General features: G+C 43.2%; 1 protein-coding gene across 1 annotated transcript in view; it reads right to left on the bottom strand.

Annotated features, from left to right (window-relative positions):
* ofcc1 (orofacial cleft 1 candidate 1) overlaps positions 1 to 17,356 on the bottom strand; it is a 420,469-nt gene that overhangs the window by 300,680 nt on the left and 102,433 nt on the right. The window contains exons 8-10 of the mRNA XM_072248661.1: positions 12,106 to 12,179; positions 6,645 to 6,762; positions 1,186 to 1,425 (exon numbers count right to left, since the gene is read on the bottom strand). Coding sequence (XP_072104762.1) covers positions 1,186 to 1,425; positions 6,645 to 6,762; positions 12,106 to 12,179 — 432 coding nt within the window. The remainder of the gene's footprint in view (positions 1 to 1,185; positions 1,426 to 6,644; positions 6,763 to 12,105; positions 12,180 to 17,356) is intronic.

The raw sequence follows: 17,356 nt of genomic DNA, 5'->3' as shown, positions 1-17,356 counted from the left end.
CGTAACAAGTTTTTTACCAGTCAGTGTTGTTTAGCCCTGAGATGAACCCCCAACCCTGGAAGACCAGTGGACCACTCTTAGTACAGCCTCTACACTCTGACCTGTTTGGCACAGGTGACCCTACCAAGAGCCAAAGCATAAAGTCCTCAAAGCACAGAAGCCTCCAAATCCTGTGACAACATTTTGGTCCTCTTAGAGGCATTCACAAGTAGACAGTGAGAAAGTCAAGAGCAGGCACTTAGAAACTCATCCCCTGCTACACAAGCATGTCAGGGTATTACCTGCTGACTCAAAAACCATTCCCCTGAACTGGATTTCTGAGGCAGATTTTGAAATGGTGTTATAACAACAGAGTGCATTTAGTGTTACTGACTGGGGTTCAATTTATTCCCCTGTAACTCCATAAAAACAATGTGATTTTACAGAGCTTTATTGGTCTAGTCAAATCTTCTTCAGCTGTGTTCACCTCACTGCACTGGGCTGCTCTATCCATCAGTCTGACGGGACTCAGGCAGGCTCATACACTGAGGTTAAGGAGTGTGCAGTGCCAACTGCTCAACTGCCAAAATAATCAATCCAAGTTGAGTGCTAATAGAAACATGAGCAGGTACAACTCCACGGGAGGCCAGGCAGACTGAATTCCTTCAAACAAACAACTCATCTTACTTAGCGGAACATAATTACAAAACAGAGCCCAAACTTCCTATTCTACTAATCAATGAGAGAATGTACTTTCATGATTCATTATGAAGGAAGCCACTTGACCCTTCATGTCCATGCCAGTTCTCAGAATATCTGCATCAGTCAGATCCCCCTGCTTAGTTCCCAATAACATTCTTTCAGCTACCCTAATTCTCCTGAAACCTACCTATTCTACATGTAAAATGCAGCAGCTACTTATCCTCCCAACATGTACTCTGGATGTGAAAGGAAATCAAAGCACACGGATAAAACACAGTCACAGGGAAAACTTGAAAACTCTACACAAAAAGTACCTGAGGTCAGGGTCAAACCCAAGTTGCAGGAGACTTGCAGAAGCAGCTACCTCAAACCCCTTTTCTCACTAACACATACCTTCTGATCCCCTTAAATGTCCAAAAACCTATGAATCTCTGTCTTGAACGTGCAGGATACCACTAACAAAGGACACATTTCCACCAAAGTAAACACTTTAACATTGCTTACCATGGTAATGCTTTGGTTGAAACTTAGTTCAACGTCGTAGAAGTTGCCGTCATGGTGGACAGGTAGGGTTGCCTGTGCCCAGTGCCGATCCTTCGAATTAGACCAGTGCAGAGGAGAGCCTCCGAGCCGGCTGTACAGGCAAACTCTGAGGATGTACCGTCCTTTAGGCAGCTTGTCCTTCACACCTCGTAGGCATTTCAGATGGATCTGTGCTGGCTGAGGAGTCCCAGACCACTCAACCTAAATACAACACTTTGCATAAGTACACTAACACAGAACAGTATTCAGAAATCCAAACACTTTCATCTGAAATCCTCCTCCCTATCATTCTCAGAGGATTGGGGAATTTTACATACGAGGAAGGTTTCGATAGGCTGGTAGATAAATCGGAAACAGAATTAGTACAGTTACATACAATGAATGGCTTGGACATTGTGGCTCTACTTCTGTACTGTACAACTCAGTGCTTCAGGGTTAATTTCTCAAGCTTTGACACATAAAGTTGTGGTTGGCCTCAAGTGGAAGAATCCATTTCTCTTGGAGTTAAGGTAGACAACCAGAAGGTACAATGTTGTGGAAATGGAAGAGTTGGAAAATCTTTTTACCCAGAATGCACCTCCCCATTCTGGGGCCATGAAGGAAGAAAGATATAAATAATTAGATATAAGTAGCTTCAAATGTTTGGGTCCGAATCCCAGCTCTGGGGAAGACTTTCAGCTGATAACCAAAACCAAAGGGCTTGCTTTGATGCTGCGAGATTCGATGATGTAAGCAAAAAAATAAACTGATTTTGGTTTTACCATTACTTTTTTCAAGACAATATCCTTATGCCAAGATGGCAGAATCCAGATACTGATCTCGGGTCCTGCCTGCATGGTGTTTGCATGTTTTCCCTGTGGCTGCATGAATTGGTTATTGCTAATTGATTTATTATTGTCACATTTACCAAGACACACTTTGTTCTGCATGCCATCTATCCACAAGATAATTACATTGAGGTAGTACGAAGGAAAAGCAATAACAGATGCAGAATGTAGTTATAAGGGAAGTGCAGTGCAAATACACCAATAAGGAGTAAGGGCCATGGTGAGTCAGATTGCGAGGTCGCAAGGTCAAGAGGTCAAAATATCACTCCATTCTTTACAAGGGGAGGGAGGCAGAGGACAGCAAATTGTAGGCCAGTTAGCCTGTTTTCAGTGGTTGGGAAGATGTTGGAGTCCATTATTAAGGATGAGGTTTCAGGGTGCTTGGAAGCACATGATAAAATAGGCCAAAGTCAGCATGGTTTCCTTAAGGGGATATCTTGCCAGACAAATCTGTTGGAATTCTTTGAGGAACTATCAGGCAGAATAAACAAAGGAGGGTCAGTGAATGTTGTTTACTTGGATTTTCAGAAGGGCTTTAACAAGGTACTGCACATGAGGCTGCTGAACAAAATTAGAGCACATGGCATTACAGGAGAGATACCAGCATGGATAGAAGACTGGCTGAATGGCAGGACCCAAAGAGTGGGAACAATGGCCTTTTCTGCTTGGCTGTCAGTGACTAATGGTGTTCTGCAGGGGGCGATGTAGGAACCACTTCTTTCCCCGCTACATGTCAATAATTTGGATGACGTAACTTGTGGCATTGTGGCCACACTTGTGGATGAGACAAAGATACGTAAGTGGAGGAGCCAGTAGAGTACAGAAGCAGGGAGTCCATAGAAGAACTTAGAATGGGCAAAGAAGTGACAGATGCAATATAGTGGAGGGAAGTATTGTATACGGTGGTGCACTTTGGTAGAAGGAATAAAAGAGTAGCCAATTTTCTAAGCAGGGAGAAAATTCAGAAATCAGAGGTGCAAAGGGACTTGGGAGTCCTCGTGCAGGATTCCCTTGAGGTTAACTTGCAGGTTGAATTGGTGGTAAGAAAGGGAGATACAACGTTGGCTTTCACTTCAAGGACTAGAATATAAAATTATTTAGGTAGGAGGAGAAGAGAAGCAGCGATCCGCGCGTGCGCAGCCCTCCGATGAAAAATTATATCATATCTGTTAAATAGGGGCCGTGGACAATTCTGATTTGATGAAGATGGACATGAAAGCACAGAGGAACATCCGGAAAAATTTCTGAAACGCCCATTCGCTGCTGCCGTTACTGTGTGATCGGGAATCTTTCGGAGGGTAGGCCTCAAAATCCCCGGCTTTGCTCGCTGATGGTGACCAAGAAGGAGGTCGAATCGTTCGGATAGTGATGGCGCTCAGTACTCGGTGTTGGAGAGCTGATCAGAGCTTGAAGTTTTCGGATGACTCAGAGTCGAACCGTGGTCGGGTATGGCAGGGAGAGTTTTCTTCCTTCTCTCCGTCTGCGTGAGATGTGGGACATTTGAGTGACTTTGAAATTTTACTGCGCTCATGGACTTCTTCATCAAGTTATGGTATTGTTGCACTGTTGTAACTGTATGTTATAATTATGTGGTTTTGATAGTTTTTTTCAGTCTTGGTCTGTCTTGTGTTTTGTGATATCACACGGGAGGAAATATTGTATCATTTCTTAATGCATGCATTACTAAATGAGAATAAAAGAGGACTGCGGGTCCTTATAATCTAAAAAAAATCAACAATGTAATGCTGAGGCCTTGTAAGGCACTAGTCAGACCGCACTTGGAGTACTGTGAGCAGTTTTGAGCTCATGAGCTCCTGATCTGAGAAGGGATATGCTAGCACTGGAGTGGGTCCAGAAGAGGTTCATGAGAGTAATCCCAGGGATGAAAGGGTTAACATATCAGGGCACTGATGGTTCTGAAGTTTAGAAGAATGGTGGGGTGGGGGGGGGGAATCTCATTGAAAACTATCAAACATTGAAAGGGCCAAACAGAGTGGACATGCCAAGGAAGTTTCTTGTTGTGGGGTAGTCTAGAACCAGAGAACAATACAGGGACATCCTTTTAGAACGGAGATGAGGAGGAATTTCTTTAGCCAGAGGTTGGCGAATCTGTGGAAATCATTGCCACAGACTGCTGTCATTGGGTATATTTAAAGCAAGGTTGATAGGTTCTTGGATAGTAAAGGTATCAAAGGTTACAGGGAATAGGCAAAAAAATGGGGTTGAGAAGGGTAATAAATTAGCCATGGTGGAATGGCAGAGCAGACCCAATGGGCTGAATGGTCTAACTTTGCTGCTATGTCTTACGGTCTCATGATCTGTTCAATAGTCTTTTAACATTGAGATAGAAACGGTCCTTAAGCTTGATGTGCTTTCAAGATTGTGTATCTTCTGCCCCATAGGTAGAGGGAGAAGAGAGAATGCACAGAGTGGGAGAGCTCTTTAGTTAGGTCAGCCGCTTTTCCAAGGCAATGGGAAGTGCATATAGAATCCATGGAGGGGATATTGGTTTTCGTGACAGACTGACTTATGTTCATAGCTCTCTGCAATTTCTCGCTGTCTCGGAAAAATTGTGATGCATCTGGATAAAGATGTTTTCCAAGGTGCGTCCATAAAGATTGATGAGGGTCAATAGACAAAGTACAGGCACTGGGGTGCTTTCTTGGCCATAGCGTTTCTTTGTGGTTTGTACTTGGCCAAGCTACATCTAGGAACATGAAGTGGTGAACTCACTGGTGATATCTGGTGATTTGAAGTTCCTTACCCAGAATATATACTGTACTCTTTCTATTGTCATTTTGCTGGATGTTCAGTGTTGATTCTTCAGCTAGAGAGTGTGGTCATTCTTATCTACAGAACCTAGTTCTGATAGCAAGGGGAATACTGTTGTTATATCCACATGTAATAATGTCACAAAGCTAACATAAAGTTAAACTTCACAACAACTTCAAAGGCTCACTTTTTCTGTATCAGGACTGGTCAGTTCTCCTGTTGACCATCCAACAGTATTCTCTGCTACCTGGGCATTTCTTAAAACCCTGTACTCCACAGGTTTCTCCATATTCTTTCATCAACATCTTATCACCAAGGCAACCTTGGCCTCAGCCAATCCCAGTTATTCCTTTTGTTCCATCCACGTCTTTCCCATCTAACAGGTTCTCTCTTCTTTCCCGGTTCTGTTCAAGAGTTCCCCAGCCTGACCCATGAACTCTGCTTCTCTCGTTAACAGATAGCTGCCTAATCTGCTGAACATTTCTACCACTTTCTAGGATTTATCTTTGCAAACTTCAAACTGTAATAAGTCAGCATGCAAGGGCAGCAATTAAAACATAAGAAAAAAGGAACAAAAATATGTCACTCAATCCCTCAAGCCTGCCTTACAATCATGGCTGATCTGCCTTAGGCCTTGTCTCCTCTCCTCTGCCAGTTCCCCATGGTACTCAATTCCCTGATCTTTTGAAAATACGTTTATTTTCTCTTTAAATATCCCCAGTGATCTCTTCTCCATAACCCTCTAGGGTAGAGAACCAGTGTAGCCAAGAGACTATCAAAATCAAATCCTAAATGTTACAAGCACTTGCTCTCCTTTGGAAAAAAAAAATAGCCTTTACGACATATCTTTGTAAATCCAGTCCAGAATTCCACCCTCAAACATTTTACTACGTCATCATTCCCTTACAGGATTTCATGGGCAAATCATGGGAAGTGTGTCTCCAAAAGCTGGTTTGGATTTTATGCAGCATTACTTCACACCTTTAAAGGTTACAAATTGTAAATTTCAGCAAGAAATTGTCTGCAGTTCCCAGATCCTTTCGTACACTTAAATCTCATTTTTAAAGCACTAAGCAACATGTCAATTACTTTCATTCTAATTGCAAAATTTTAATTAATGAAGAAAAAAAATCTAAGTTTTATATTTTGCTTGCTGAAACCCAAAATTAACATTATATGAAAAATGGAGGTAATCTTTATTTAAAACCTCTAGGCAGGATTACTGGTGCAGGCAGTCTAAAGATATTAAACACATTCTAAATTAAACACCCCCAACAAATTTTGTGCAGAAATATATTTAGATAATTTTGCATGCCAAACATGACATTTTATATTATTTCTTCCCCCCCCCCACCACCCTCCCGACTCCCAGCAACTTCCCATCACCCACTCTTGTCCTAAGTTCAGAATTATATAAATGAAGATCTTGTCTTTCACCAATGGAATTGCTATGCATGGCAAGATTGCCATTGCTTCTCTGACTATACTGTATGTTTCAAGACGGGAAGCCATAAAAAAATCTTTATCTCTCTGAAACACAGCAATTTGGAAGATTATCGAATGCTGACTGGGGGGCAGAAATGCCAGTCTGAGGAATTATACCACAATCTCTCTTGCATTTACAACCTTTTTCAAAGCAAGCTGTCACCCTGGTAGGAAAGGTTGATGGAGGATTCATTACATCTCCAGGCGTGTCTCATTTGCAAGGCGACAGATATGCTCCTCATTTGCTGAAAGGTTTCACTCAAACCAGCTCTAGTGCTGCACTGAGGGAAGGGGGTGTCATAAAGCTATAGATGAGTCTTGATGTAGTCCCCTTACCTTCCAGCGACAGCCCTGCACACCATTGTATTGCTTTTTGACTTCAGTCAGGTCACCGTACAGAGTCACCACTTCACCCCTGCGGCTTTCAAGGGCTTTTAGTAACTGGCTTTCTGCTCTGCGATGCACAATGACAATCATTTCACATTGAATCCGTAACTTCTAGAAACTGATTTTATGCTGTTAAGTAATTATTTTTAGTCCTATAATTATATAAATGCATTAGTGTACTTCAGCCTTTCTAAATTCAGCATATTATGACATATTTATTTAGTAACTTACTTAGAGATATAGCACAGAACAGGCCCTTCCAGCCCAAAGAGCCGCACCACCCAACAATCAATTTAACTCAAGCCGAATCTCAGGGCAATTAGCAATGACCAATTAACCTACTAACCAGTATGTCCTTGGACTGTGGGAGGAAAGCGAAGCACCCAGAGGAAACACGGAGAGAACACACAGGCGGCGCCAAAATTGAGCTCTGTACTCCAGAACACCTCGAGCTGGATTAGCACCGCACTAACCGCTATGCTACCATGGTGCTGTCAACTTTAACTCAAAGCATTGGCAAATGTATAATCTGCACACAAGAGAATCCCAGTGAAATCCCTCAGAGAAGTCACTGATTGAGCACCTTTGCTTCGGCTGGGACCTCCTGATGCCCAGGTATTTCATTTCCCCTTTCCATTCCCACACTCTCAAGTCTGTCCATGGTCTCCTCCACTGGCAGGTCAAATCCAAGTGAAAACTAGAAGAACAACACTTATGTTCTGCTTGAAGAGTCTTTAACCGGGCAGAATGAGTACATAGAAGATAGAACAGTACAGCTTAGGAACAGGCCCTTCGGCCAACAATGTCATGTCGAAACAATAGCTAACTAAACTAATCCCTTCTGCCTACCCAATGTCCATATCCTGCTATTTTCCTCACCTTCATGTGTCCATCTAAAGTCTCTAATATTTCTGCCTCTACCACCACCCCAAACAGCATATTCCAGGCGCCCTTCCCTCTCTGTGTAAAAAATTTGCGCTTCACATCTCCTTTGAAATAACCTCTCTCACCTTCGATGTATGCCCTCTGGTATTAGACATTTCAACCCTTAGAAAAAATATTGTCTGTTTACTCTGTCCATGCCCCTCGTAATCTTACAAACCTCTATCTGATGTCCCCTCAGTAGCCACCACTCCAGAGAAAACTATCCTGGTAAACCTCTTCTGCACCCTCTCCAAAGCCTCAACATCTTTCCTATAATGGGGCAACCAGAACTGTATCCAATACTCCAGATGTGGCCTAACGTGAGTTTTATAAAGCTGCAACTTAAGTTCCTGACTTTTGAACTAAGTGTCTTACTAATAAAGACAAGCAATGTCATTTGCCTTCTCAGCCACTCTATCAGCCTATATAGCCACTTTTAGGGATCTATTAACTTGGGCCCCAAGATCCTTCTGCTCAACAACACTGTTATTGAATTCTCAAACTTATAGTAACTGCTGTTTTTTTTCTTTTATTTTCATTTCTTCTTCCTCCTCCTGTTCTAACTGGGCCACACCTCTCCATGCCTTTCCCTTCCCCCAGCCTCTCCCTCTTCCCTACCTACCTTCTCTCTCTCTCTCCATTTCCCATCTGCCCTTCAACCACACACTCCTCCCCACCTCCCTGCCTTTAGTCCACCCCGACATTCTCTCCTATCAGATTCCATCAATCTCAGCTTTGTCATTTCTACCTATCTCCTCCAATCTTCTGACATCTTTTTCCCTTCATATACCTATCCCCCCTCATTTGCCTCTCCAACCCTCCACCTATACTTGTACATGAGCATTATAATTCCTTCAAATTAATATTTAAAAATAATAGGGATCTTAAAAAATCTAACAGTTCAACTTTACCATAATCCAACTTGGATATTATAATCATAAACATTGGAACACTCTAATTATTTGTAAAGACAATTCAATAAAAGCATTGTGTTGTTTCCTGAGTTGCTGAAGTCTGCGCTATTTACTTACTGTACTGCTAGCTTGATGATAATGGCTGGGTCTCACCGATCTGAGGCTTGACACCAGCACCCAAAACCAGTAACAAGGAATCCCTTGTGACAGAGATCACTAGCTTGCTGAGTGCAGTTTTCTTCAAGCTTACGCATATGCCACAAAATGGAAGCTCAGGGACTACTTGTTCACGTACTCCAAGGAAAGTGATCCCAAGGTGGTATGACTAAGACACAAGAAACTGCAGATGCTGGAACCTGAAGCAATAAACAACCCAATGGAAGCAGCATCCATAATGGGAAAGGAATTTTCGACAACTCAGGTTGAAGCTCTGTATCAGGACTGGGACATGTTGGCAAGTGGAACCACCTAACAATTACTAAAAAAAAAGAAGATTGTAATGCACAATCCCAAAGTTCTCTGACCATGCAAATTTTACGTCTCTATTCAGAAAGTGAGTTCACAGCCACGGAGCTAGTCATCACTGCAGCCGGTCCAGGAGCCTGTTAGTTGCAGGTCACAGCCTCAGTTCAGTACAGAGACAAGTAAACCTCATTGAGCAGTGAGCTGAGCACTGGCCTGTCCCTCACCCCCGGCTCCAACAGCCTCGCCTTTTCAATCAGACCCAGCACTTAAATGACCTGGGCCCTGACGCCTCAATGCGCTCTCGGGCTCAGACCCCACCACACTGATTTGGCCATATCCAACCTTTCCAATCTGACTGGGTGCTTAAATCAGTCAGACATCAGCTCCTTCCTCACTTCTGGGCCTGGGCCCCACTGCCTCGACTTGCCGCGGATCTGCTGCTTCAAATCAGCTTCACATCTGCTCCAGCAATGGCCAAACGTTATCCAGTTCTTTGCTCTTGGACTGGGGCCCTGCCACCTCGATTCGGCCCATATACGTCATGCCGCAATCGTCCTGAATCTTCAAGATTTCATTTCACACCGCAAAAATGCCAGGTTGTACGACCAGTTCAGAAGCTCATCTCCGAAAAGGAAATTACAGGCGATTGATTGCAGTGATTGTTGTCCAGAAAAAGTGGGATTAATAGAGTAGTTAGATTTGTTTGATGCCAGTGAGGCGTCACTGTGTTTCACTAGCCCATCTTAAACCGGAAGATTTAATCGTTAATTACACAGTATTTTATTAAAAGGAAAACTTTGGCACAGTACAGGAAAAGAACGGAAAATGCAGAACTTCATAGGTTGACTCTAACGACGGGCCAAATTTCCAGCTTCTGCACTGCGCCTATCCACAATTCTTTTCTGATCACTAGAATGACAGATTCATTAAGAAGTTAATTTGGGAGAAAATGCCTTTCAGTGTGATTGACACATTGCCAGAAGTAGCTTTCAACCACAACTGTTGAATAAAAATTGTGTGGATTGTACACTAGAGAGAGCAGGACATCCAAAGATGCTTCACAGAAACAATTCACAAACAAAAATGTATGTCAAACCACATTACTGCTCAAGGAAGGGTAATGAGAGCCTTAAAGGTGTGCATGAGATTAGAAGTGGTTGCAAACTCTAGATCCTAGGTCTACAGCTACCAAAGACAGAAAGATTAATTTCAGTGACAATGAAGATCCCTGAAGTGGAGAAGCACTGATAAATCTGAGAGTTGCAGAAGACTGAGAAAGGGAGGGTTGAGATGTGGAAACTAGGCTGAACAAACTCAACAATTAGCAATACCAGTGAGCGCCATCAAGCTATGGGTTGATGGGCAAATAGCTCGATAGAGTTTGGTTCCTTAAGATTGTTATAACTGGGGGTGGTAATGGTGTCAAGCTCTCACTACCTATTAAATGCTCCCAGTGGTTTGCACTTCAAATAGCCTCTGACAACCAAGTCCAGCTCCTGGCCTTCACAAGTGGCTTAGCCACTAAGCCGATGGAACCATTTCTACTGACAGGAGAAGGGGCAAAGGCTGGTTACTGGTGCCTTCGAACCAGTCGCGTCGGGCAGATGGGGCTCATCAGCCGTGGTTGACAGCTCATCTAGGAGAAGGAAAACTCTGATCTCAAACCTCCGCCGCCTTGCGGCAATACCCACTCCTGGGGAAGGCTTCGGGAGTAACCCCTGAGGGAAAAATCCAGAGATAGAGTGCCTAAGGCGATCCTACATTGAGTTCAATGCTGACTGGCAACTCCTGCAATGCTGCTGGTACTAAACTGTACAGGTCTGTGCTGTTCCTTTGGGTTCATCAGTTGTATGAAGAAGGGGAGCTTGCTACATGGGCAACAGCTTGCTCTCCATGTCATACTGCCCAGGCTTAAGTATCTACACAGCGAGGATGCAATAACCACAGTCAACTCTGACTGCTGGAGGCCTCAAAGTTTGAGATGGATATACCTTCAGACACAAAAGTGAAGTGCTCTGAGATGTATTTAGCACATCACTCCCTTCTTGTATTACTGCAATATAATAACAAATGAATCTCAGGGTTGTAGGTAGTGACATATATGTATGTTGATAATAAATTTACTTTCAACTTTGCACTATGCAGTCCATGTAGTAATAGGCCTCCCAGGATGCTATTAATTGGAGTTCCACCACTTTTAATCTCTAAATTCTGAGGGAATGATGCATCAAAACATAGAACAAACCCCGCAAATGATGGTGTTCATATTAGCTTGTTGTCCCATAACCAATAGGTTTTGGAGGTGCTGAAAAAGACTCGGGCCACATTTTGTGGGTGGTACTACCATTGTATGTGTCCGAACTAGACAGCTGCTTCTCTCATACAATTGCCTCATAGAAATTTTTAGAAATCAATGTGATCAGGAAGGGTTCTATTTCCAAAATGTATGTGTAATTAACACCGGGCGCACACAATTTACCTGAATACTGCAGGAGATTATCATTTCAATTGTCTTTATTAAATTATCCAAGCAATAAGGCAGAGAGTGGAACAGATACAATCTTCAGTAGTACTTTGGCTGCAAAGTATTTTCCACTAACTAATGAAAATAATTTCTTTTTAGCGTTCATTGTTTCAATAAGTTTTAACAATAAAATTCTGTGCAACAGCAAAGAGGTGATTGTAACTTCTGCAATCTTTATATATATAAGGTGGGAAGTCACGTATATGTGTAGAATGCACTACCGGGGCGGTGGAAAGGCAGATACAGTATATCACAGACATTTATGAATCTCTTAGGTAGGCACATGGATGAAAGAAATATGGTGTAGGGTGGGGGGGGGCTTTGTGGGAAGGAAGTTAGAGTAGGTTAGGTTGGCACAACATTGTGGGTTGAAGGGTCTATACTGTGCTGTACGGTTCTATATTCTATGCTCAACACACGCAGATACGCACAACACATATATTCAAAGACAATTATATGGACACAGGCAGAGATGTTCATACATATCCAAATGCCTGTAACATAGGATACACACAATCACAGAGCAACATGCACACATGCACATATGTACCCAGAGCCGATGCCTTGCAATGATGGGACTTACTTCTGGAAGGCAGAACGAAGACTTGCCTGGAGAAACTCTAACTGCTCAGAGTTGATCTCCTGCGGCTTCATGCCCTGAATAAAATAGAAACCAGTATAGAGTGAGGCGCCACTGGAACATTAGACAAACAGCTGCCCAAAGTGCCGCAAGGTAGAAAACTCACACAACTGAGGAATGGTGGCATCCTGCCACAGCAAAATGTGTGAACTATGCATGGGTAGGACGGAGACAGGGAATGGTTGCTGTCACTCGCAGATGAAGTCAGGTCTACCAGTTTTTTACTCTATTGCTAGTTTACCGATTGCTGACCTCTGGGGTTACGTGCTTGTCATATCCACCCAAAACTCTTATCTCCACTGCTGGGTAGTAATGAATTCTAATGGGCCCATTGAGACCTCTTTCTGTTGGCTCTTCCCATTCCAGGCCTTGCATGTGGTTTTAGAATATGAAGAAGGGGGATAAATTTATGTTTTAGTTTTATGACTTTTCTCACAATGCAAGTTCCCTCCTCAGTGCTCAGAATTGCATTGCTTCAGGAAAGCTAGTAGTATTGTCGAGGATGCTTGCAACTCTGGCTGTTACCTTTCCTCTCTCCTACTTTCTGGGAGAAGATACAGGAGCTTGAAAGCTCAAGTGAACCACTGGAGCTGTGAGTTAGCAGCTCAACTAGCTGTGTCTTTGATCCAGGACTGTACCAGACGGAGTGAGGACAATAATCCCAAGATCAATGTGGAATCTCAAAGCTGGGATTCCCCTTACATCATTGACAAGAAAACGAAGTACTAAACTCTATGATGCATAAATGAAGATATATGTAGACAGGTAATGTGCCTGAGATTTGTTACTGTATTAGTACTGGGTTGTAAAGTTGAAGAAACATGACATATCCTGAAATTAGTTCAATTTTCAACCGAGTTTCCTTAACACGAATTTATCAAAAGGATAAAGCACAACGACAAAATGGGTGCATGATACATTGCAATTCTTAAAAATGGAAACATATGCACATACTTAATAAATGCTTTAAAAAGCAAAATCAAAACCACCCACATGCAGTAGAGTGCAACTGAAATGTAATGTGTAAATCAGTAAATACACTTTATCCTGACATTTTAATTTAACTACAAATCTGTACAGTACAAGGAAATGCTTAATATTTAAGCTGCTTTCAGCAAATAAAACACATCATTAAACCAGAGTTTTAATAAACTTGGTGTAATACTGATAATTTAACATAATTTGTATGACTGTTTTTATTGTGTTAAACAGTTTCTATGCACATGTTGACACACAATGAATTCTTAACCTATTTTCTCTTCTTTAATGAAGGCTGCAGTAAATATTAAAACATAGAACAGTACGGCACAGGAAAAGGCCCTTCAGCCCACAATACCTGTGCTAAACATAATGCCAAATTATACTAAATCTCAGTTGCACGCACATGATCAATATCACTCCATTCCCTGCATATTCATCTGTTTAATCACCTCTTAAATGCCACGATTTTATCGCCTTCCATCACTCACCCTGGTAGCTCATTCCAGGTACCCACCACTTTCTGAGTAAAGGTTGTGCCCCTCACATCTCCTTTAAACTTTCCCCTACTCATCTTTAAAGCACGTCCTCTAGTACCTGAACATCTACCCAGGGGAAAAAAATTTTGGCTGCCTTAACATATTTACCCAAAATTTCTATCCACAAATATTTTAAATTCATTCACCTTTTAGTCTAATGTAGGCAGATGGATGGAGCTATGTTACAGTTCAGTGGCAACTGGGTGAATGAATGCCTTGACAGGTGGAAGAAGGCTAGTAGCAAAGTTCACACAGGGAACGGCTACAATCTCAGGCACGCTGTCTGAGGAAGTGATAGAAACAGGTACTCGCGCAGTATCTATGAAGAATCTAAACAAGCACTTGAAACTCGAACAAGCACTTTTATACAGTAAGTGGCAGGATCTTAAAGGATATGTATACAGATGAATATTGGGGTGCAAGTTCACAGCTCACTGACTGTGGCAACACAGGTGAGAAGGTGGTAAAGAAAGCACACAATGTATTTGCCTTCATCGGCCAGGCTGTTGAGGATAAAAGTTGAAAAGTCATATTGCAGTTGTAAACAACTTTGATTAGGTCACATTTGGAATACTGTGTGCAGTTGTGTTTCCCACATTACTAGAAGAATGTGGAGGCTTTGGAGAGGATATAGAAGAGTGTACCTGGAGAGATAGTATTAAATGTTAGAAGAAGCTGGACAAACTTGAATCGTTCTCGCTGAAGCATCGGAGGCTTGAGCAATCTGACAGCAGTAGATAAAATATGTGAGTAAAATGTAGAAAATACAGGAGTTCAGCAAGTCAGGCAGCACCTATGAAAAGGAATGTACAGTCGACATTGACAATCCCAACAGACTCGTAAGTGAAGTTTTGCCCTCTGCTTACCTTTATGTTGCCTATGTGGAACAGTCTATGTTCCAAGCCTTCACTAGTAATGTTCCCGAACTCTTTCCGTGATACATTGACTGCATTGGTGCTGCTAAATGCACACATGCTGAGCTCCTCAATTTCATCAACTTTGCCTCTGAATTCTACCCTCCCATTCGATTCACTTTGTCCACTTCTGTTACCTCTCACCTCTCAACCTCTTTGTCTCCATCTCTGCATACTGTCTACTGGAATATTTTATAAACCTACTGGCTCTCACAGCTACCTTGACTATACTTATTCCCATCCTGTCACTTTTAAAAGTTCTATTTGCTTTTCTCGGTTCCTCACTCTCCACTGCATCTGTTCCCAGAACGAGGCCTGTCCTTTCCAGAACATCAGAAATGTCCTCCTTCTTTAAGCAGCAGTTTTTCTCTTCCTCCACCTTTGATGCTGCCCTTACCCACATCTCCTCTACTTCTCAAACATCTGTCCTCACCTTAACAGGGATAGAGTTCCTCTTGCCCTTACCGAGCACTCCATGATCCTCCACATCTAGTTCAAGTCAAGTCAAGTCACTTTTTATTGTCATTTCGACCATAACTGCTGGTACAGTACGCAGTAAAAACAAGACAACGTTTTTCAGGACCATGGTGCTACATGAACAATACAAAAACTACACTGAACTGCATAAAAAAACAACACAAAACTACACTAGACTACAGACCTACCCAGGACTGCATAAAGTGCACAAAACAGTGCAGGCATTACAATAAATAATAAACAAGACAATAGGCACAGTAGCGGGCTGTAGGTTGGTGCCAGTCCAGGCTCTGGGTATTGAGGAGTCTGACGGCTTGGGGGAAGAAACTGTTACATAGTCTGGTTGTGAGGGCCTGAATACTTCGGTGCCTTTTGCCAGATGGCAAGAGGGAGAAAAGTTTGTATGAGGGGTGCGTGGGGTCCTTCATAATGCTGTTTGCATTACGGATGCAGCGTGTGGTGTAAATGTTTGTAATGGCGGGAAGAGAGACCCCGATGCTCCTCTCAGCTGACCTCACTATCCGCTGAAGGGTCTTGCGATCCAAGATGGTGCAATTTCCGAACCAGGCAGAGATGCAGCTGCTCAGGATGCTCTCAATACAACCTCTGTAGAATGTGGTGAGGATGGGGGGGTGGAAGATGGACTTTCCTCAGCCTTCGCAGTAAGTAGAGACGCTGCTGGGCCTTCTTTGCTATGGAGCTTGTGTTGAGGGACCAGGTGAGATTCTCTGCCAGGTGAACATCAAGAAATTTGGTGCTCTTAACCATCCCTACGGAGGAGTCATCGGTGTTCAGCAGAGAGTGGTCGTTCCGTGTCCTCCTGAAGTCCATCATTCTCCGCAGCTTTTGCCATCTTCACTGGGAACCTACCACTAAGCACATTTTTACCTCCCCCTTCCACTCCTTGCTTTCTGCAGGGATCACTCACTCCATAATTCCCTTGTCCATTTGTCTCCCTCCTGGCACTTATCCCTGCAAGTGGAAGAAGTGCTACACCTGCCTATTAACCTTCACTCAGGGCCCCTAGCTGGTGAGGCAACACTACAACTGTGAGTCTGTCGGGGTCAACTACTGTATCCAGTGCTCCCAGTATGGCCTCCTCTACATTGGTGAGACCCAACATACAGTAGACTGTGGGGGGGGAGGGTGTCTTCCTCAAGCAACTTCACTCCATCTGCAACAAGCCGGATTTCCCATTATAATTCCAATCTCTATTCCCATTCCGACATGTCAGTCCATGGCCTCCTCCCTGCCACAATGAGGCCATTCTCAGCTTAGAACAACACCTTATATTCTGTCTGGGTAGTCTCCAATCTGATGGCATAAGTACCTATTTCTCTAACCTCCAGGAATTTTTCTCCCTCCTCTTTCTCTCTTCTTCCACTTCACACTCTGGCTCCTCTCTTATCTCTTCTCTTCTCCTCACCTGCCTATCGACTCCCCCTGGTGCCCCCCTCCTCCATTTCTCCCACAGTCCAGTCACCTCTCCTTTCAGATTCCTTCCTCTTCAGTCCTTTAATTTTTCCAACTATTAACTCCCAGCCTCTCAGTTCATCCCTGCTCCCCCACTCACCTACCTTCTGCCTCACCTGGCTTCACCTATCACCTTCTAGCTTATACTGTTTCCTGTTTTCCTTCTTCCTCCCCCCACCCCACCCAGCTTTGGCTTCTTCTCCCACCCCTTTTCAGTACTGAACCGGAGGGGATAACTTCACTTGCCCCATCACTGAACTGTTCCCACAACATATGAACTCACCTTCACAGACTCTTCATCTCATCCTCTCAATATTTATTGCTTATTTACATGTTTTTATTACCATTATAGCGTCTCCACTTCCTGTGAACATCGAAACAAGCTTGGTTCCCCCTTCCTGCCATTCTAACCAGTTTTTACAGGAGCACCACTCAGAGTGTACAGAAATCGTAATGTATGTGACTACAAGATCCTATACTGCCAAACAAAGGATTGCAAGGATTGCTGAGAGGATCTGCAGGGTCTCTCGTCCACCCAACCAAAACATTTATCAGGAGTACTGCGTCCACAGTGTCAGGCCTGCACAAGCAAGCTCCTCCCAGCCTCCATGAGCTTCCTGCCACCCGTTTCCACCTCATTACCTGCAGCCTATTTAAACCCAGCTCTCATCCACAATCCTTCTTCACTCATACAAACCAGCCAGCCTCAAACATTTGCTCCTAGCCTTCAATTATCTTGTTGCATTAAGTATCATTTCCTTTTGTTTTGTGGCCCTTTGTGACCTGTTATTTTGCAGTTTATTATTTTAAAGT

The sequence above is a fragment of the Mobula birostris genome, chromosome 1 (genome assembly GCF_030028105.1).
Source record: "Mobula birostris isolate sMobBir1 chromosome 1, sMobBir1.hap1, whole genome shotgun sequence".
Classification (NCBI taxonomy): Eukaryota; Metazoa; Chordata; class Chondrichthyes; order Myliobatiformes; family Myliobatidae; genus Mobula; species Mobula birostris.
This window is presented reverse-complemented; position numbering and strand designations above follow the sequence as displayed.